General features: G+C 38.5%; 1 protein-coding gene across 1 annotated transcript in view; it reads left to right on the forward strand.

Moving 5' to 3' along the window:
• The window catches only part of DTWD2 (DTW domain containing 2), a 70,132-nt gene that overhangs the window by 45,437 nt on the left and 8,042 nt on the right, over positions 1 to 16,653 (forward strand). Inside the window, exon 5 of the mRNA XM_063179714.1 lies at positions 15,920 to 16,048. Within this exon, the coding sequence (XP_063035784.1) occupies positions 15,920 to 16,048 (129 nt within the window). The remainder of the gene's footprint in view (positions 1 to 15,919; positions 16,049 to 16,653) is intronic.

Genomic DNA, 16,653 nt, shown 5'->3' on the forward strand with positions numbered 1-16,653 from the left:
GCACAGGTTCTGGAGCAGCTCTCACCACCTCAGTGTCATCACATTTTATTTTGAGAATATTGAGGGGTGGGAAAAAGAATTCATATTCTGGTATTCAGGTACAAATAAATAATTTTAAGTTAATGTGGAATGGTGCATGGAAACTGTATTTCCCTCTAATTTTTAGCTGAGGCATCAGTATCAATCTAGCCAGCAGTAAAGAAAAATTTTATTTTTGACAGTCAGGTATGGGGCATAAAGTGTAGTTCACTGTTAATTTTTTTTTTGCTTTTTCTTCCTATGTTGTTATGTGTAACTTTCTAAGCTAATAATCTGTAATGCTTTGACATTTTGTAGTGACAAAATACTTTGTAAATATCTCAGAATATTTTCATGAAGTTAGTGTTCCAGTTTTAATGGTACCATTTGCACAGACTGTTTAACTTCTTGTCTCTGCCTTAACTCACTGTTAGTCTGAATGGTGTGTCTACTTGTACATGAGTGGGCTCAGTTTAAGGCTGGGGGAGGCTTTATATTCATTGTGACTTTTCAATTCTTTGTCGATGCACTCTTCTGCCACTCATTGTGCATAATAATGTCAGCAGCATTGTGCCAACAAATTATCCTATTTATGCATTCATCACAGCATTGCTGTTATTCATATATTCAATACCTCATTTTCTTTTTCCATCACGCCTTCACAATTTCTAACACATCTATTTTGTTTTCCTTATACTTTCTTCGCTACATGAAAATTGGTATCATCATCTAAAATCTGGTTTCTTACAGCAAATTTTTAACCTTTGAGCTTTACTGTTTAGTTCAGCTTGCACTGTATGCTTAAATCTGCTTGACTAGTCATGAGCATTTGTAATGTATACTTGTATTGTCAAGCACTGGTTCTCAAGCAAGTTGATGTTTTGATATCCAACTTTAGATTATGCTTGGGATCTCTTGCTCTTCCTCTCTCTCCCTTCTCCTCCTTCCTTCCCTGAGGTGGAATTTATTTTCTAACCAGCTTTTTTGGAGCCCAAGATGTCACTTTTGAAAGAGTTTAACAGATCTGTCTGCAGTCTTGCTTGAGCTTTTAAAACATAAGAGGTAGCTTTGAGATCAGGGAGTTATCATTAAATCTGACTTACTGTAACTACTCCTTTAACATTTGAAAATAATTTGTGTATTTCTTCTATTGCAAGAATGTACGTGTAAAGACTAATTGTTATTCAGAGGTTTTCACAAACACTGCCTATACCGTCATTTTAGTGAACATTTAGAGATTTGGAGACTAGAGTTTTTTATCAATATCAAGAGCATCTATTTGCAGTAACCCTTTAATAGTCAGAAAGTATTTCAACTGATGCAAAGCAGGCCTTCTACATGATCATTTTTAGTAAGGGCCATGTAACTAAAAATGGTTATTATAATTTTGTTGATCTATTCACACAGCTGCATCAGAAGAGTGCTAATCTCCTGTGTGTTAGACTGCATTATGTGTATATAAGGTCATGCATGACTGTTCTAAGGAGGAAAAGTCATTCCTCCAATGCTCAAAACTTCCAGGACAATCGATGCACATGTTCTTGAAATGAGGATAAAGTATCCAAAATGATCTTTTGACCACAAAATTTATGTTCAGCTCTAGAATTGTCAGTTTTCTGAGGACAATCCTGTGTCAACGCTTTCTTACCCAGTCAACAGCGAAGACTCAGAAAGTCTTAACATCACAGTTTAAGATTATCACAGTCCTTGATGATTGCATGAGTACTGCATGTTGTTGGCTGTGTTTCTGCTTATCCTTTCACATATCTAGGTACACTGCACTAATATTAATAATTTAGTGGAAAATCTGATTAAGAATAGGATTAGGAGATCCAGGGATATATGTGCAGTATTGGTCTAGCTCAATGCAACTGTTGAAAACAGGTGATGTATCTTACAAATTTACTGAAGCTGTTTACGTACCTGCTTCATGGCTCCTTCAGAAGCAATCTGACTGAATCAGTGCAAAGGTCACTTTTTGCAGATCCCTCACCAAATACCCTCAATAGAAATAAGTGTCATACAAAGAAATGCTGTCTTGTTTTAAAAATGCTAAACAAGGCATTGGTAACTGGTCTGTTTTCATAGTGACTGTAATTTTATTTTACAGTTTGTAGAGAAATTGTTAGTACAGCCTGCAGTGAATCCAGGTTGTTCAGCATATTCTGAAGTAATACCAAAGGTATACTAGTTAAGTGACAAAATGTCATCATGGCAGTAAGTAATTGAAAGTGGTAGTGATAACACAGTGGGGAGTTCTATAAGGAGTGTGAATTTCAGTAACTGGACATTAATACAGTACAGATACAGTACAGGAAATTCACTGTAGATAAATGTTAATGAAAGCATATTAAAAAACTTTTTTTTTTTTTTTTTACAACTGGGCAATTTATTGTCAGCAATGTGATTTTGGGATTATAATTATAAATTTGATGCAAAATTTAGTGCCCAAGAGCTAGATGCACATCTGCTTACTTGAATGCACACATGCTGTTCCGTTCAGACCAGAAGCCTCCTATTAAAAAAAGGGCACAAAATTCACAGACAACTAGAAGAAAACTCAGGCCTCTAACTACATTATCTGTGTACATTTTGGACTTTTCATATAGAGAAGACAACATTTCAAATCCTGAACCAGATTTGCAATTGTTAAATTGTCATGCAATACCACTGATGATAAGATTTTTCCTGCATTGAAATCTTTGCACAAAATACACCTTGAACGCTTCTTGTTGTAATACAAATTGAAAAACTGTTGGTGCAGTACAGAAATGCTTTTAATTGTTAATTGGAACTGGGATTCCAATTTGCTGATCTTCTGTTTAGTAGTAGTAATGAAATATGATGACTGATTAACTTTATGCAAGACTTTCTCTTAATGTGCAGTCTTTGTAGATTTAATTCCATCACATGTAAAGTAATGCCTATAAAGCCCCAAAAAAACGGCTTGGCAAGCTTCTTAAAGGGGCTCACATCTACTCAGAATTAGATGCATAGGAGAAATGCTGACAAGATATCCTCAAGCAGTCAAACAACAAAAAAAGCTTTAATGGCAGCTTCAGAAAAGCAGAGAATGCTGGCAAAAGTTTAAAGCAACATACAGTCAACATAAAACACTTCGCAAAGCATTAACTTGGTGCCCCATTCAATTTAACAGGCTCCAAGCCCATCCCATTTTAACTTTCTCAAAACGCCAGGAAGAGGAAATTAGAAGAAGAAAGAGAGAAAGACAGAAAAGCTGTAGAAAAGAGCATACACTTCTGGTTTGTGGCGTTCAGCTGATAGGAAGTCCAGCAGGAAATAGAGCCAAGACCTGTGCTTGCTTTGTGTCCTGGCTAAGCTACCCTTTGGCTTTCCTGTGCCCTTTCCCCAGGTGGGACTTCCCTCATCTGGCCGCTCTGGGGCAAGACTGGGGCTCCAGGGCCAGGTGTGGAGTATTGCCTGTGCTGTGCCAGGGAGTGCTGGCCCCTGTAGGGCTGGGACACAGGCCCAGAGCAGGGTGTGCAGTGCAAGGCATCACCTCATCAAAGGCAAGGCCCAGCCCAGGATGGGCTCCATGCCCCCGAAATGTTCCAGCCAGCAATCTGCCCGGTCTTTTGGATACCCTCTCCTGTATTTGTTTGTACCTGAGTTCGTTGCAGCTCACCTTACTTGCTTTTTACTGACTTGGCAATTAGTTCAGAGTCTTCTGTAGTGTATACAAAAATTTCTTTTGCAAATTGTAGAACCGTAGAATGGTTTGGGTTGGAAGAGACTTTAAAAATCCATCATCATCTAGTTCCAACCCTTTCTACAGTGAGGGAACTACATCAGTGGACAGGGCTACAGGAAAGGGCTACAGGTATCATCTATCTGGACTCCTGTAGAGCTTTTGATGGGGTCCCCCACACCTTCCTTTTCTTTAAGTTGGAGAGAGATGGATTGGATAGGTAGACTGTTAGGTGGATGAGGAAGGAGGTGAACAGTCACGTCCAGAGGGTAGTGGTTTAGTGAGGGTCAAGGGCTCAGTGTTCCAATGGGAATCAGTGGCAAGTGGTACCCTCAGTGGTCTCTGTTGGAAGCAGTGTTATTTAGTGTCTCCATTAATGACACAGACAAAGGGATCAAGTGCAACCACAGCAGATTTGCAGATGACTACAAGCTGAGTGGTGGGATGACACTCCTGAAGGATGGGATGTCATTCAGAGGCATCTGAATGAGCTCAAGAAGTGGACCTGTGGAGGCCTCATGAGGTTCAACAAGGCCAGGTGGAGGGGTCTCGACTAAATGACTCTTGAAAAGTCCCTTCCAATTAAACTATTTTATGATTCTGTGAAAATAAATAAATAAACTGAGATTTTGATGTCTTCCTATGTATGATGGACTTTCAGCTCAGGTATAGTAGCCAAATTTTGCCCAGAGTAGTTAAACATTTTCTTAAATTCAGTTTTCCCCATTTTTCCTATTGAATTTAGGTATTCTTCATTATACAGTTTGATGGCCTTGAAAAGAACTAGAAAAAATGTGATCTGCTAGTAGGTAAGGTAAATGCTACCATATGCTTTCTTTCTTAAACATTTTTTTAAGCTGTTTGCTCATATTTATATGAGATCCTAGGAATCCTGTGGTAAAATGAATCATCATAAAGCTGTTAAAATAGGTTGTACATTTGCTCCCTATTAAAGGTAAACATAGTAGTTTTGAGGCAAGACCCTCAGAATGATTTATGAACTTGTTTGTGGCAATAAACTGCAAAGTTTCAAGGTACTACACAAATGTTCTTACTCAGCACTGCATTTGTCAAAGGGTCATTCCTGCTGAGTTTACTCCCTTCTGTCTGACCTTTTCGTGACATTCTCTCCCTGTGCATAGGATGGGTACAGTCTGCTAAACATAATTCTATTTGCAAACAGTATAATCAGGTTGTTAAGAACACTTACTGTTAAATTAAAATACCATAGTACTACAAAAAAATCCTTCAAAACGCTTCACTGTCTTCAATACAAAGGGAAGGTGTACAAAAGGTGTTAATGATGACAAGAAACTGTGTTGTTTCACCTCATAAACTGATTAATTAAAAGCAATGATACCACTTTGTAGTTGATGTGCTGTCTTTTGAAAAGGCTCTATAAATTTGAAATGTCAAGGTTATATGCTGTCTAGAACTCCAGTCAATGGGAGAGAACTTCAGCAATTTGTCAGGCAGGGGGAGCTTTTCTTATTCTCAGCTTCTGAGAAACATGGCCCAAATCTGTTACAGTTTGGAAGATGTGATTAAATATTTAGTAAACACTTAGGCATTTCTGTTTCTTTTCAATTGTTCACTGCCCATCATGTAATATGCCTGAGTAGCTGTCAACACAAACAGGTCCTTGAGATTCCAGAGGTTTGATCTTTCACCAAAGTCAGTCACATCAACATCTGTTTAAAGAATTCTTTGCCAACTTACCTTGTTGCTCTTGTCAAAACTTCATGTTGTGCAAAGTGAGTAGCAGTTACTGGATTCTGTTTGTATGGCCTCTGTGGGGTAAGCGTGGATTCACAGGTGGTATGGGATGTCTGAGAGTAAATCCTATCAAACCGCTTGCTTGAAACTGTCATCACAGGGATTCTTTGGGAGAGCATTCTTAACCCTCTTCTGTAGGAATCAGTGAAGAGATGTGCCAGCTATTCTCAGGATTTCACTGAGCACTAACAAAGAAGAAAAGAGCTGCTCACAGAGTATGGAAAGCAAGGGACAAACTCTTGCCACTCCTTTTATTTAAAAGAAAAGACATTAAAAAAACCCCTTCCTCTACGGGTCAGCCTGCTTTTCAGTTGAAGTGGTGCCACTGAAGTTACTAGGTAGAAGAGTCCCATGGGCTTCCCCTGAAGGGTTAAATGCTAGACAGGAAGTCATGAAATGTCACCTGGTTTAAAGTAAATTACATGGTAGATGTGATGAAATGCTTAAGTGTCAAAAGGTGTAGGACACTGAATTGTAGTTGGCTGTAGGGTCTTCTGTCAGCAATTCAACTTGCAGCAATACCAGAACTATCAATACAAAATTAATGCATAACTTAATTTGCTCAGCTATGCACTATGCATAATTTCTTTTTTTCTTTTTAATTTCTTTATTTTTCCGTTAACGACGGGTAAAGTCATGAATGAGTTGGTGAAGAAACCGTAATGTTTTGAGGTTCATTGAATAGTTATATCATATTATTTAACAGTAAGTGGGGTTTGTCATCTAGTCCTCTGGTATATTAAGATAAGAAAACTTTATTTGTGAATTTGCCATTTCCAAGCCTATAGGAATAAGGAATGAATAGCGTTTTGTTTCTGAAAACATGTTCAAAAATCAGAGGAATTTCGTTGATGGAGCAAGCAGTTACTCTAAAGTGTACTTGGCCATTTACATAAATTCCTTCCAGAGAAAGTTAAAATTTCCTTCTAATGTAGTTAGTGCCCACAGACACAAATGTAATACAGTTTATGTTGTATAGCAAACTGTCTAACACCTTGACAGTGGATTACAATTAATGTAAAAGTAGAAATATAAAACCATTTGTTCATCTTCACACAGAAAACACCCAGAACAGAAGTAAAAGCAAAATATCAAGTCACTGTTGTCATCTGGCTGTATCTTAATTGACTCTTATTCTGATTGCTCTCTGAATTTTTTATAAAATCTCCTATTCAATGAGATCAGGAGATGTAGAGAAAAATACTTTTTCTCATCTCCACAGTTACGAGACTTCAGTAAGTGATTTTATGAGGGCTAAATAATAAATAGTGCCAAGTAGTAAATGAGTTTTTTTACAGTCCCCTTTTATCTTTATGCTTTTTTTCACTCTATTTTTATTTGTTACAGTTTACAATTTGCATGAGAGAAATTCAATACTAAATTTTGCCATAGAACCTAAATAAATGAACAATGCCCCGTTTAATTCTGCAAGAGAAAGAAGTATGATCATGAATAAAAAGTGCAGGTGGGCAGGAGACAAATCAGAAGCCAAGGCAACAAAGACCAGCCACAATGGTTGCAGCAGGGAAAACTGTAGTAAGGCTGGTCCTGGAAAGTATGGATTCAACCGTCCATCCTTACTCATGGAAGAAAAACACTGCACTTTCACTGACTTGTTCCAAACACATTTCTTATCTATCTGTGTATGACACTAGTGTGTTATTTACTAATAGTGATTTTACTAAAAATCCCACAGGGTAGCCTAGTTGTCCTTAGAGTGGAGGAGGCCCTGTGAGCCTTGGTAGTAAATTTTTATTTGTGCATTATATTGGTTTTTCTCCAACTGTGCAATTTTTGCTGTAGCAAGAAAACTTGTTTTCATTAAGTAAGTAGTTCATAACCTATCCTGTGTATAATGACTTGTAAGATAAACATAATCATTAACAGCTGTTACATATTGTGAAATGTTTGATGTGTTAAGTTTGTAGCTGCTGTCTTATTACTACCAAAACATAAAAAACAAAATTGAACTCAAGACAACAAAATGTTTTATGCTAGGACTGTTAGAAATTGCTGTTTAAGAAAACTGAGATCAAAGAGACAGAACTGGGAATTATTTTGGGTCAGGATTGTAGGCTTAGTTGAGATATGATGCTGAGCAATCAACAGTATTCTGTCCATGTGACATTTAGGTTAATTTGAATGACATTGGTCATTGACATTTTTCTGGTAAGTATGTATTTATTACCTCTCAATACGGTGACATTTTCTTTTTGACTGAAAGGTGTGAGATGATTTACCAGATGCCAGATGTGTATGTTTCTTTAAATTAAGCCAAGTAGGGCAAACATTGCATCTGAGGACCGTTTATTGGTAATGAGAAAGCAAGATAAAAAGGAGTTACTCTACCAAAGAGGGCTAGAGAAGACAGAGCAAGAGGAAGAAAAATGGGATAGAGGGAGAACAGAGGGAAAGGGAGAGCATTACCACTGGAGGTCAGGGTGTGCTGTCTGTGTCCCTGGGGCACGGGCTGTGGATGGCTACTGTGGCGATGGGCAACCAGACACAAGGGGAGGGGTGCTCACAAGGGAGAAGGTCCAGCAATCTGGACAGAGTCGCGGTGAGGATCACGGCTGTGGGAGCAGCAGCAGGCTCGGAGGCAGGCTGGGTTGGACACAGGTGGCTCAGGCAGGGACACAGAGGTGAAGCAGGCAGGGCGCTGGTCAGGGCACAGGGCAGGGCAGATGCGAAGGCGAGCAAGAGCCAGCGAGGACAGGAGAGCCAAAAGGCTGGGGCCGGGGCAAAAGTGTAAGGCTCAAAAACCCTCAACTCAAAAGCAAGTTTCGACAAGCAAGTCTCAAAAAGCAAGTCTCAAAAAAACCCAGATCACCAAGCCTCAAAAGCAAAAGGACAGCCCCAAGCCAAAAACCCACACTCAACAATCATGTTTGAAAAGCCCCTCAGGAGTCAAAAGGCAAAGAACAGAACGGCCCCCCAGAACTTCTTGTGCAGTTACTTTTTATGCCCTGGCTCCTCCCAAAGTCCGTCCACCTGCTGACAGGAGACCATTGGCCCGATGTCCCAGGGCAGTCCATTGGCAGAGACCTTTTGCCACTGACTGGAGAGTGTCTCTGGGGTGCAGTGTCTGTGGTGTCCCCCTGCTGACTGCCTGCACCCTGTGAGACACGAAATGGCTGCCAAGCAGGGTCCCCTCAGGGACAAGGCTTTCCTGCATCTTCCTGATTCCTCACACTTGGGCAGAAGCTTTTTTTTTTTTCCTTTTCTCTCATAATTGTTGTCAAACCCTTCGACAGATGTCTGAATATCCAGGTGCTAGAACAATTCAGGAGCATTTGCAAATTTTGTACCATTTTACCCATGCAGATATTCTCATGGGATAAGAACATTTTGTAAAAGGTAAACTGGAAATATATTTAATTTTTATTGAATTTGCTTTCCAATAGCTAGATTAATTGAAGATTTTTTTATTCTTTTACTCTTCTTTTTTTTATATTCCCTTCTGCCCTTGCCAAAATTATTCTCAGGAGCTTCTTCTGCTGGTTTTCCTCTGTCCAAGGAAGTGCCTACTGCTCTTCCCATACAGTAAGAAAATAAGAAATTACACAAAACAAAAATAATTGGTAGGTTCCAAAGAACAGTATCATTGCATTGATGCTACCTTTTGACACTGAGGTATTTAATTTTCATTTTCAATTTTCTGATATTTTCAGGTAATTATAGTTAAATGGCTGTAACAAAGCAAGTAATTAATTTTTCTTTCTTGATTTCATGACCCCATTCTCTGCGTTCATGCTCTGCACACTGAATTTACTTGCCACACTTTCCTCTTTTATTAATTATTAAAAGAATAGTGCTGCATAAAATATTGAACTGTTGGCTGACATTAATTTTTTAAATGTAAGCAGAGCAAGAGAGATATTACCAGAAATAATTTCTAGAATTTTTCTTCTCCAAATACAAAAAAAATACAATGCCTGGAAATTAACTGGAAATGCATAGTCATTTTACGAGGTGGCATGAATAGCCTATATGACATGCACTTAAATATAATTATTTTTCCATAACTTAATGGCAGTATTAAATTATTTATTTCTTTAGTTATAGGTGAAATTGTGCAATTACAAAAACTGAGACCATAACCAGATGGTATTTCAATTATTTTTTGCAGAATATATAGTCCAGATATTCCTAGGTCAGTCCTATCTTCTCTAATGGTTTACCTGTGAATATTTTCCTTTCCTTACACTTTTACTGTCTGTTAGCTCTTAGTTTTTTTGACATTTTTATCTGCCTCATGCTGTGTTCTTTTACAGGAGATAAAACTGTTCCTTTTGGGTTAGAGCTGCAGCTTATGTGCACTTGGACTTTATTTCAGTTACTTGTTTTAACTGAAGGCCAATCTATTTAGCTTCCTTTAAGGATAGCAAGGGCTCCTGGTTGGTGGTGTTTTTTTGTTTCTTGCCTTTTTTGGGGGGATCGGGGTGGGTTTTTTGTTTTTTTTTTTGTTTTTTTGTTTTTTTTTTTTTCTTTTGGTTTTTTTTTTTTTGCTTCTTGTACTTGTAAATATTCATACAAGAATTGAATGGGATTATACATGTCCCTCAGGGCTGATACTGGGACTGATGCTGTTCAACACCTTTGCTGGTGACAGGGACAGTGGCATCGAGAGCACCCTCAGCAAGCTCCCTGATGACACCACCCTGTGTGGGGCAGGGACATGCCCGGGGCCAGGGGTGCCAGCCACAGGGACCTTGGACAGGCTTGGAAAGCGGGACTGTGGGAACATCAAGAAGTTCAACGGAGTGCAAGTGCAAGCTCGTACACCCGGGCCATGGCAATGCCAGGCACACCCACAGGTCGGGAAGAGAAGCGATTGGGAGCAGCCCTGTGGGGCAGGACTTGGTGGGGATGGCAGATGGAAAACTCCACACGGGCCAGCAGTGTGTTCTCACAGCCCACAATGCCAGACCTGCCCCGGGCTGTGCCAAAAGCAGCGCGGCCAGCAGGGCGAGGGAGGGGATGCTGCCCCTCTGCTCTGCTCTGCTCTGCTCTGCTCTGCTCTGCTCTGCGCTGGTGGGACCCCACTGCAGGGCTGTGTCCAGTTCTGGTGTCCCCAACACAAGGAAGACATGGAACTGTAGGAGCAAGTCCAGAGCAGGAACATGAGGTCAATAAACAGACTGGAGCACATCCCCTACAATGCCAGGCTGACACAGCTGGGGATGTCCAGCCTGGAGAAGGGAAGGTTGTGTGGAGACCTCATGGCAGCCTTGCAGGATCTGAAGGGGCCTGCAGGGAAGCTGGAGAGGGACCCTTCATCAGGAACTGCAATGACAGGACAAGGAGTAATGGCTACAACTCATTCTTAGGTAACCTGTTCCAGTGTCACACCACCCTTGCAGTAAAAATTTCTTCCCAATATCTAGTGTGAATTTCACTCTTTCACTGTACCCATTACTCCTTGTCCTGTCATTACTATGTGTCGCCAGTTTAGCGGCAAGGATGTCCTGTGAAACAGTGTCCAAAGCTTTGCATATGTACAGGTAGACAGTGCCAGTTGCTCTGCCCTTATCCACCAGTGCTCCCTTATCCACCAGCAGCTCCATCACAGAAGACAAGATTTCCCCTCTGTAAAGCCATGATGTCTCTCTCCAGTCTCCTCTTTGTTTTCCATGTGTCTTAGCATGGTTTCCAGGAGAATCTGCTTCATAAGCTTGCCTGGTGGCAGATGAGACTTCTCTGTAGATCCCTAGATCTTCTCCTTTCTATTTTCAAAAATGGAGTTTATGTTTCCCTTTTTCCAGTCATCAGAGTCTTTAAAGTCATGCCCTCATGGATTGAGTGTTTTGTGACAGGTATCTACTTTTTCAGACTCTCCATTTGTGACAGTTGCATGGCAGTTATTCCCTCCAGTATTTTAGAAAGAGAGTGCTCTTAAGATGTCACTTTAAATTAAAGCCAAGGTTTTGAACAAGATAATTTATTTATATTCTTGATTTAAATTTCAGTAGCCTGCTGAGACTAAATTTACTCAGCCTGTCTTCTCCAGCACAAAGTTAATTTTACTAACTGCATGAAGTTTCTGTAAGATACGGAAAACTGTTTTGACTTACAGGTAAAAGATGCTTGTGCAAGCCGGATACTGAAAGGTCTTACCCTGCCTGTCACCTTTCTTCTGTCTGAGGTTGTTTTTGCAGTAGCTTCCAGAGAATGCTCTTACTGCCTTTAGCACCTTGAAAGCAATTTTTTCTTAGGTTCTAGAAGGATGAGCAAGATAGCAAGATGTGATTGTACTCTTTCTGAGATTTTTTTTGTGCCTTTTGAGTTAGTTTAAAGGAATGACTAATTTTTTTTTCCTGAAAGGTATTTATTAATATGACCAGTAACTAGTGCCTATGTTAAGCAGGAGGACAGATGGTACTTTCTTCCTTCATTCTTGAAAAGTTAAGCAAATTAATTCCCAAGCTGACATTCAGATTTTCAAAAGACACTATCAACATAAAAGAGGAAGGGATCTTAAGTATTAAGTTTTTTATAGAAGCCACAGAAAAATATATTATGCCTCTGCCTTTTTTGAGATGCCTGTAGAACAGGAAAGAATTGTTTAGTGTGCCCTGTGAGACAGATGTACTAACTTTTTTGAATTCTTGGTGATGCATTATTTTCCAAGTATAATTTTGCATAATGTTGGGTTCTCTTGGAGAGTAAAGCTGGTGAGGATAAAGCTGGTAAGAGTAGTGATGAAGAAATTAACACAGAAAAGATAGAAAGATACTGATATTAAGGAGAGGACTTAAAGCTTTCTGCTAGACCTTCAGTTCTATTATTTAAAATAAAAGCAGAAATCAGTTTACTGTTTTTACTGACTTAAATTTTTAAAATTTCAGGTCTTTGACCCCATCAAGGCAACACTTTTGCTCCTATCAGTTTTGAACAGCTGAAGAAGATCAGCTGGGTCTTTAGTTGCCTGGAGCATGTTCAAGGAAGACTCAGGAAGAAAAACTCTGCCCCCAAGAAACACTGAAGGGTCACAATTTTTTCTGTGGTTCAAATCCTTTGTAAATGCTCAAAGGCTGTAGCATTTGCTGAGGGAATGGTGCATTGGCAGATAAGCCAGTGTTAAGTTAGTGTAACAGTTTGTGAGATTTGCTGAAATTCAAGCTTTTGAAGCAGGAGTCTTCAGTTACAGATAAAAATGAAACTTTTTTTTATGTGTTGCTTCCTACTTCTGATGGCTTGGAAATTAAGTCCCCAAACTCCTTCACACTTACAAAGAACAGATACACTAATTTAAGTGTCTTGGCTGAATCCCAGTGAGTAATTGCATTCAGATTATCTAAATTTCTCTCTAGTTTGACTTGGTTGAGATAGTTTCCATCTTCTTTCTTTTTATTTTTGTGAGCAATATTAAACTGGCTGCTGTTTTTTCAACTTGTCATTTCTGTATTTTGATAGAAATTGATATTATTCCAAAGTGTGCATATGATTTCCAAATTACTTTGAAGCAAAAACAGACAAGTTGTTGTATTGTGGTATCTGTCGTTTTATGGAGAAGCACTTCTAAAATGTCATAATTGTTATTTTGAAATGTACTTAAACAGGTTCTTTTTGTATACTCATTTTGAACTGAGATTTTGAAGTCTGGTGTAGGAGGCAGATAGTCTGATTTTGTTTAAGTTAACTGTATGAATACTTCTGTAAATTTGAACTAAATTTGTTCAGCTGGATTTGAGATACACAGGTGACAGATAAAGAATTAATGCACATAGATAATGCAGGAACTTGGATGAGATTGTTGCAATACTGTATCTGAAACTATTAACTGCACAAAAGGCAGTGCAAGTTTAGACCTCTTGGGGAAAAATGAAATAAGTCATCTTCCTACCCGATCAAGTCTGAGGACATTTAAATATTTCATATGTCTAGGCATTTTTTCCAAGAAGATATCTTCCTGTGTCTGAAATATTTAGTAACTATGCTAATTTGTTTTGGTTTCTGTATTGTTTCTGCTTTGTTTTACCATTCAGTTTATGCTCTGAGTGGGTGGAGTATTGTATTTTTTATTGGTTCAGTAAATGTATCTAGTTTCAGATGGGAGCTTTGATGAGTCTACCCAATTTGCAGTAGACAAAGACTACCCTGACTGTATTTCAGGTGACTAGGGATGATTTATTTAGGTTGTGCTGCTTTAAAGAGTAGGGTAAAATGCATGCTGAAAGAAGCCTAAGAGACAAACTGTAGCTGGCAGTTGTCTTGATCACGTATTCTTCCTCTGATCTCCACCACTCTCTATGGTATTTTAATCTTATCCCAAGGAATATGTAATTTTTCAGAAAAATGGTTGGGGACGCTTGTTTCCATCCTTTCTCTTTCTACTCACGGAAGAAGAAACTTAGTTGCTGCTGCTGTTGCTAGAAAGTTGCCCTTTTGTGCCTTGTCAGTTGTTTGAGAGCTGCACTTACACACATTTTGGCTCCATGGTTGTGTGGCAGTGTGCAAGCCTCTTTTCTTTATAGAAGTTGTCTTGCAATCATTGATAAGTTTTCTTTCTCTGGAATGTTGATTATTTCAAGTGTTTTTCAGCATGAGACCCAAGGAATGAAGTGTAGAAAGCAGCAGACAGAACTATTCCTAACTCGTAGGAAAAAAAGCCTCATGGCGCTGTCCAAGGAGGGGGAAGCCAGTGGGCCTGCAGGTGCTCCATCAGGTGGTTTAAGCCTCTGGAGAGATACTCCATGAAGAATGTAGCTCTCAGCTGTTGAGAAAAAGTGTGAATATATGTCTGCTTTGCTGCTCAAGACATGTCTTGGAGATGTGATGGACTGAGTTCGCTCTGCTTTTTGATACCTAGGTAGAAGTTTCTAAGTAGGGACCACTTCTTCCAGCATAGTTTTCTGTATACCTCAAATAACTAGGCTTCCTATGCTGTTGTGGTGAAGACAAGGTCACAGAGAGAAGGCATAAAACCAAATAAAACCTTGAGGAGTAACAAATGAAAATACTATCTTCTTTTTCTTTTCATTACCTACACTGATGTCTACATTCTACATTTTTTTTCCTCTGAAGTAATTTTATTCTTTTCTGGTTGTTCCATGCCAAATTGAAGAAGATAGGCAAGAAAAGCTTAATTTTTCTGAATTTTCCTATATTTGAGTAAATTGACTTTTTATAGCTAACTTGCTTGTCCTTTCCAGAATGCCTTTTGCTCTTTTCTTGTTTCCTTTTTTTATTTTACTATTTTAAATTTCATTTAAATTAGGACAAGTAAGGCAGTGGAATTTCATCTTACTTATTTATGTCTCTTCAGCAGTCTGGAATTTTTCCTTTTATAAATAGGATACCTTGAACTTTAAGGCATGGGTAATTGCTTGTAAGAGAGATGAAGGAAAATAAAATATTTCAAATAAAAGGAAAAACGAGAAAAGTGGAGGAGAAAAGTATTGAATAAAGTGAGGAATGGTGAAAGACTTCTGGCAGGCAAAATGGGAACAATATTATGGCCATGGGGGATCACTTACTCATTTTTTCAGGGAGCAGAAAAATAAAAGACAATTAATGGCATGAGTTTAAAAAAAAAGAAAATTAACTTATTCTTTTATAATGATGTGTCTGGGTTTTTTGTATTGCACTACAATGTTGTTGTAGAAAGAACTGAGAATTTTTGGTCAAGAATATTGACAATATTGCTAAAACATTATTTGTTTTGCAAATTGTGTTTTAGATATATGTGGAGATGGAAATCTTAGGAATACAGGAATAATATCTGAATTTTCACACAGAGTCAAGTAGTGTAAATTGGGTGTTGTTTCAACCACTGTTTGAAAACTTGGTAAAAGCTTTTGGAGCTGTTGGTTTAATTGAATTTCCTTTTCTTAAAATCCTTTAATTTTCAAGATAGTCTAAAGTGTTTATCACTTCAGGCAGAGCCAGTAAATTATTTTCAGACAGGATTCCGAATAGTTCTAATCAATCTAATAAACCTAATTCGTTGTGTGAATAAATAGTTTATAGAAGTCTGAGATTCAGAACTTTGACAAATAATATTTTGCCAAGATATAAAATGTTAATGACTATATGGCCATTGTAGCTTGCATGTTTGTGTGTGTTTAGAGTAATAAAAAAAAGCATAAGTGAATAAATCTGTTTTTTTATAGCATATATATATGACAACTGAAATCAGTTGCTGAAATTTCACTTACTCTTTCTCTAACAAAAAATTGTATTTCCTTTGCACATTCATACAGTTACAGTTTTGCAGTTTTTATTTGTGATGGTGGCTCACGTGTATTACACTGAACAGTAGCATGGCAATGGCATTTGGAAGACCAAAAAGAAAAAAGAAAAGAAGATGAGTGAACCCAGAGGGAAAGGGGATGTGTTTTGCTCAGTATAGAGAATAGATATCTCATGTGTTATCCTGGCCCGTTTATTTTACTAGAGTTTGCTGTTTTTCAGGTGCAGTTAAAACCCAGTATTTCAAGTCAATATGTAATTCGTACACAACCAACAAACACCTGTCTGTCTACTCTTGAATGTGCAGCTGTTGCTCTTTCCATCATGGAAAAAAATAAGAGTATACAAGAGGTATGTAAACTTAAATACCTGAGTTTTTCTTTTATGAATGGTACAGGGGCAGCAAAGGTACTTAGCTATTAATGTAGAACTTGACAGTTAAAATCTTAATGACATTTGTAATAGTTTTGTTGCATAGCAAACTAAAACAAGAATGCAGCAACGGATACCATTTTTCATTTATTAACTCTGGAGCGTTCAAATTACTGTGGCTCTTTCACGTTGTGCTCCAACAGCGAACACAACAAAGTGATCTTTAACCCTGAAAAACCTAATTCATTTTGTGACAGGAGATAAGGTATGTTACTGCATGGAAAGAGGTAAATTGTTTTCTCCAAAAACTAGACAGCAGAGATGATCTGAATACCCTCTTACAGCTATCTTGAAGATTAAATGTTTTTTTAAGCCAGGTCCTCTGATCTCCTGCATTCCTCAGTCATGGAATGTAACCCACTGGGTTATGTCTGCCTACCAGCTGGCTCACAACTCTTACATGTCACTGGAGGAATTTGGGGCTTAATAGTTCTTGAGTTTAAGTTTATCCCAGGTCAGAGAATACTAATTGGACATTAGCCTTTCCTTGTAAAGTGTGATCCCACTAGTCTGTGATGGAAGAG

This window comes from Melospiza melodia, chromosome Z, assembly GCF_035770615.1.
Source record: "Melospiza melodia melodia isolate bMelMel2 chromosome Z, bMelMel2.pri, whole genome shotgun sequence".
Taxonomy (NCBI): Eukaryota; Metazoa; Chordata; class Aves; order Passeriformes; family Passerellidae; genus Melospiza; species Melospiza melodia.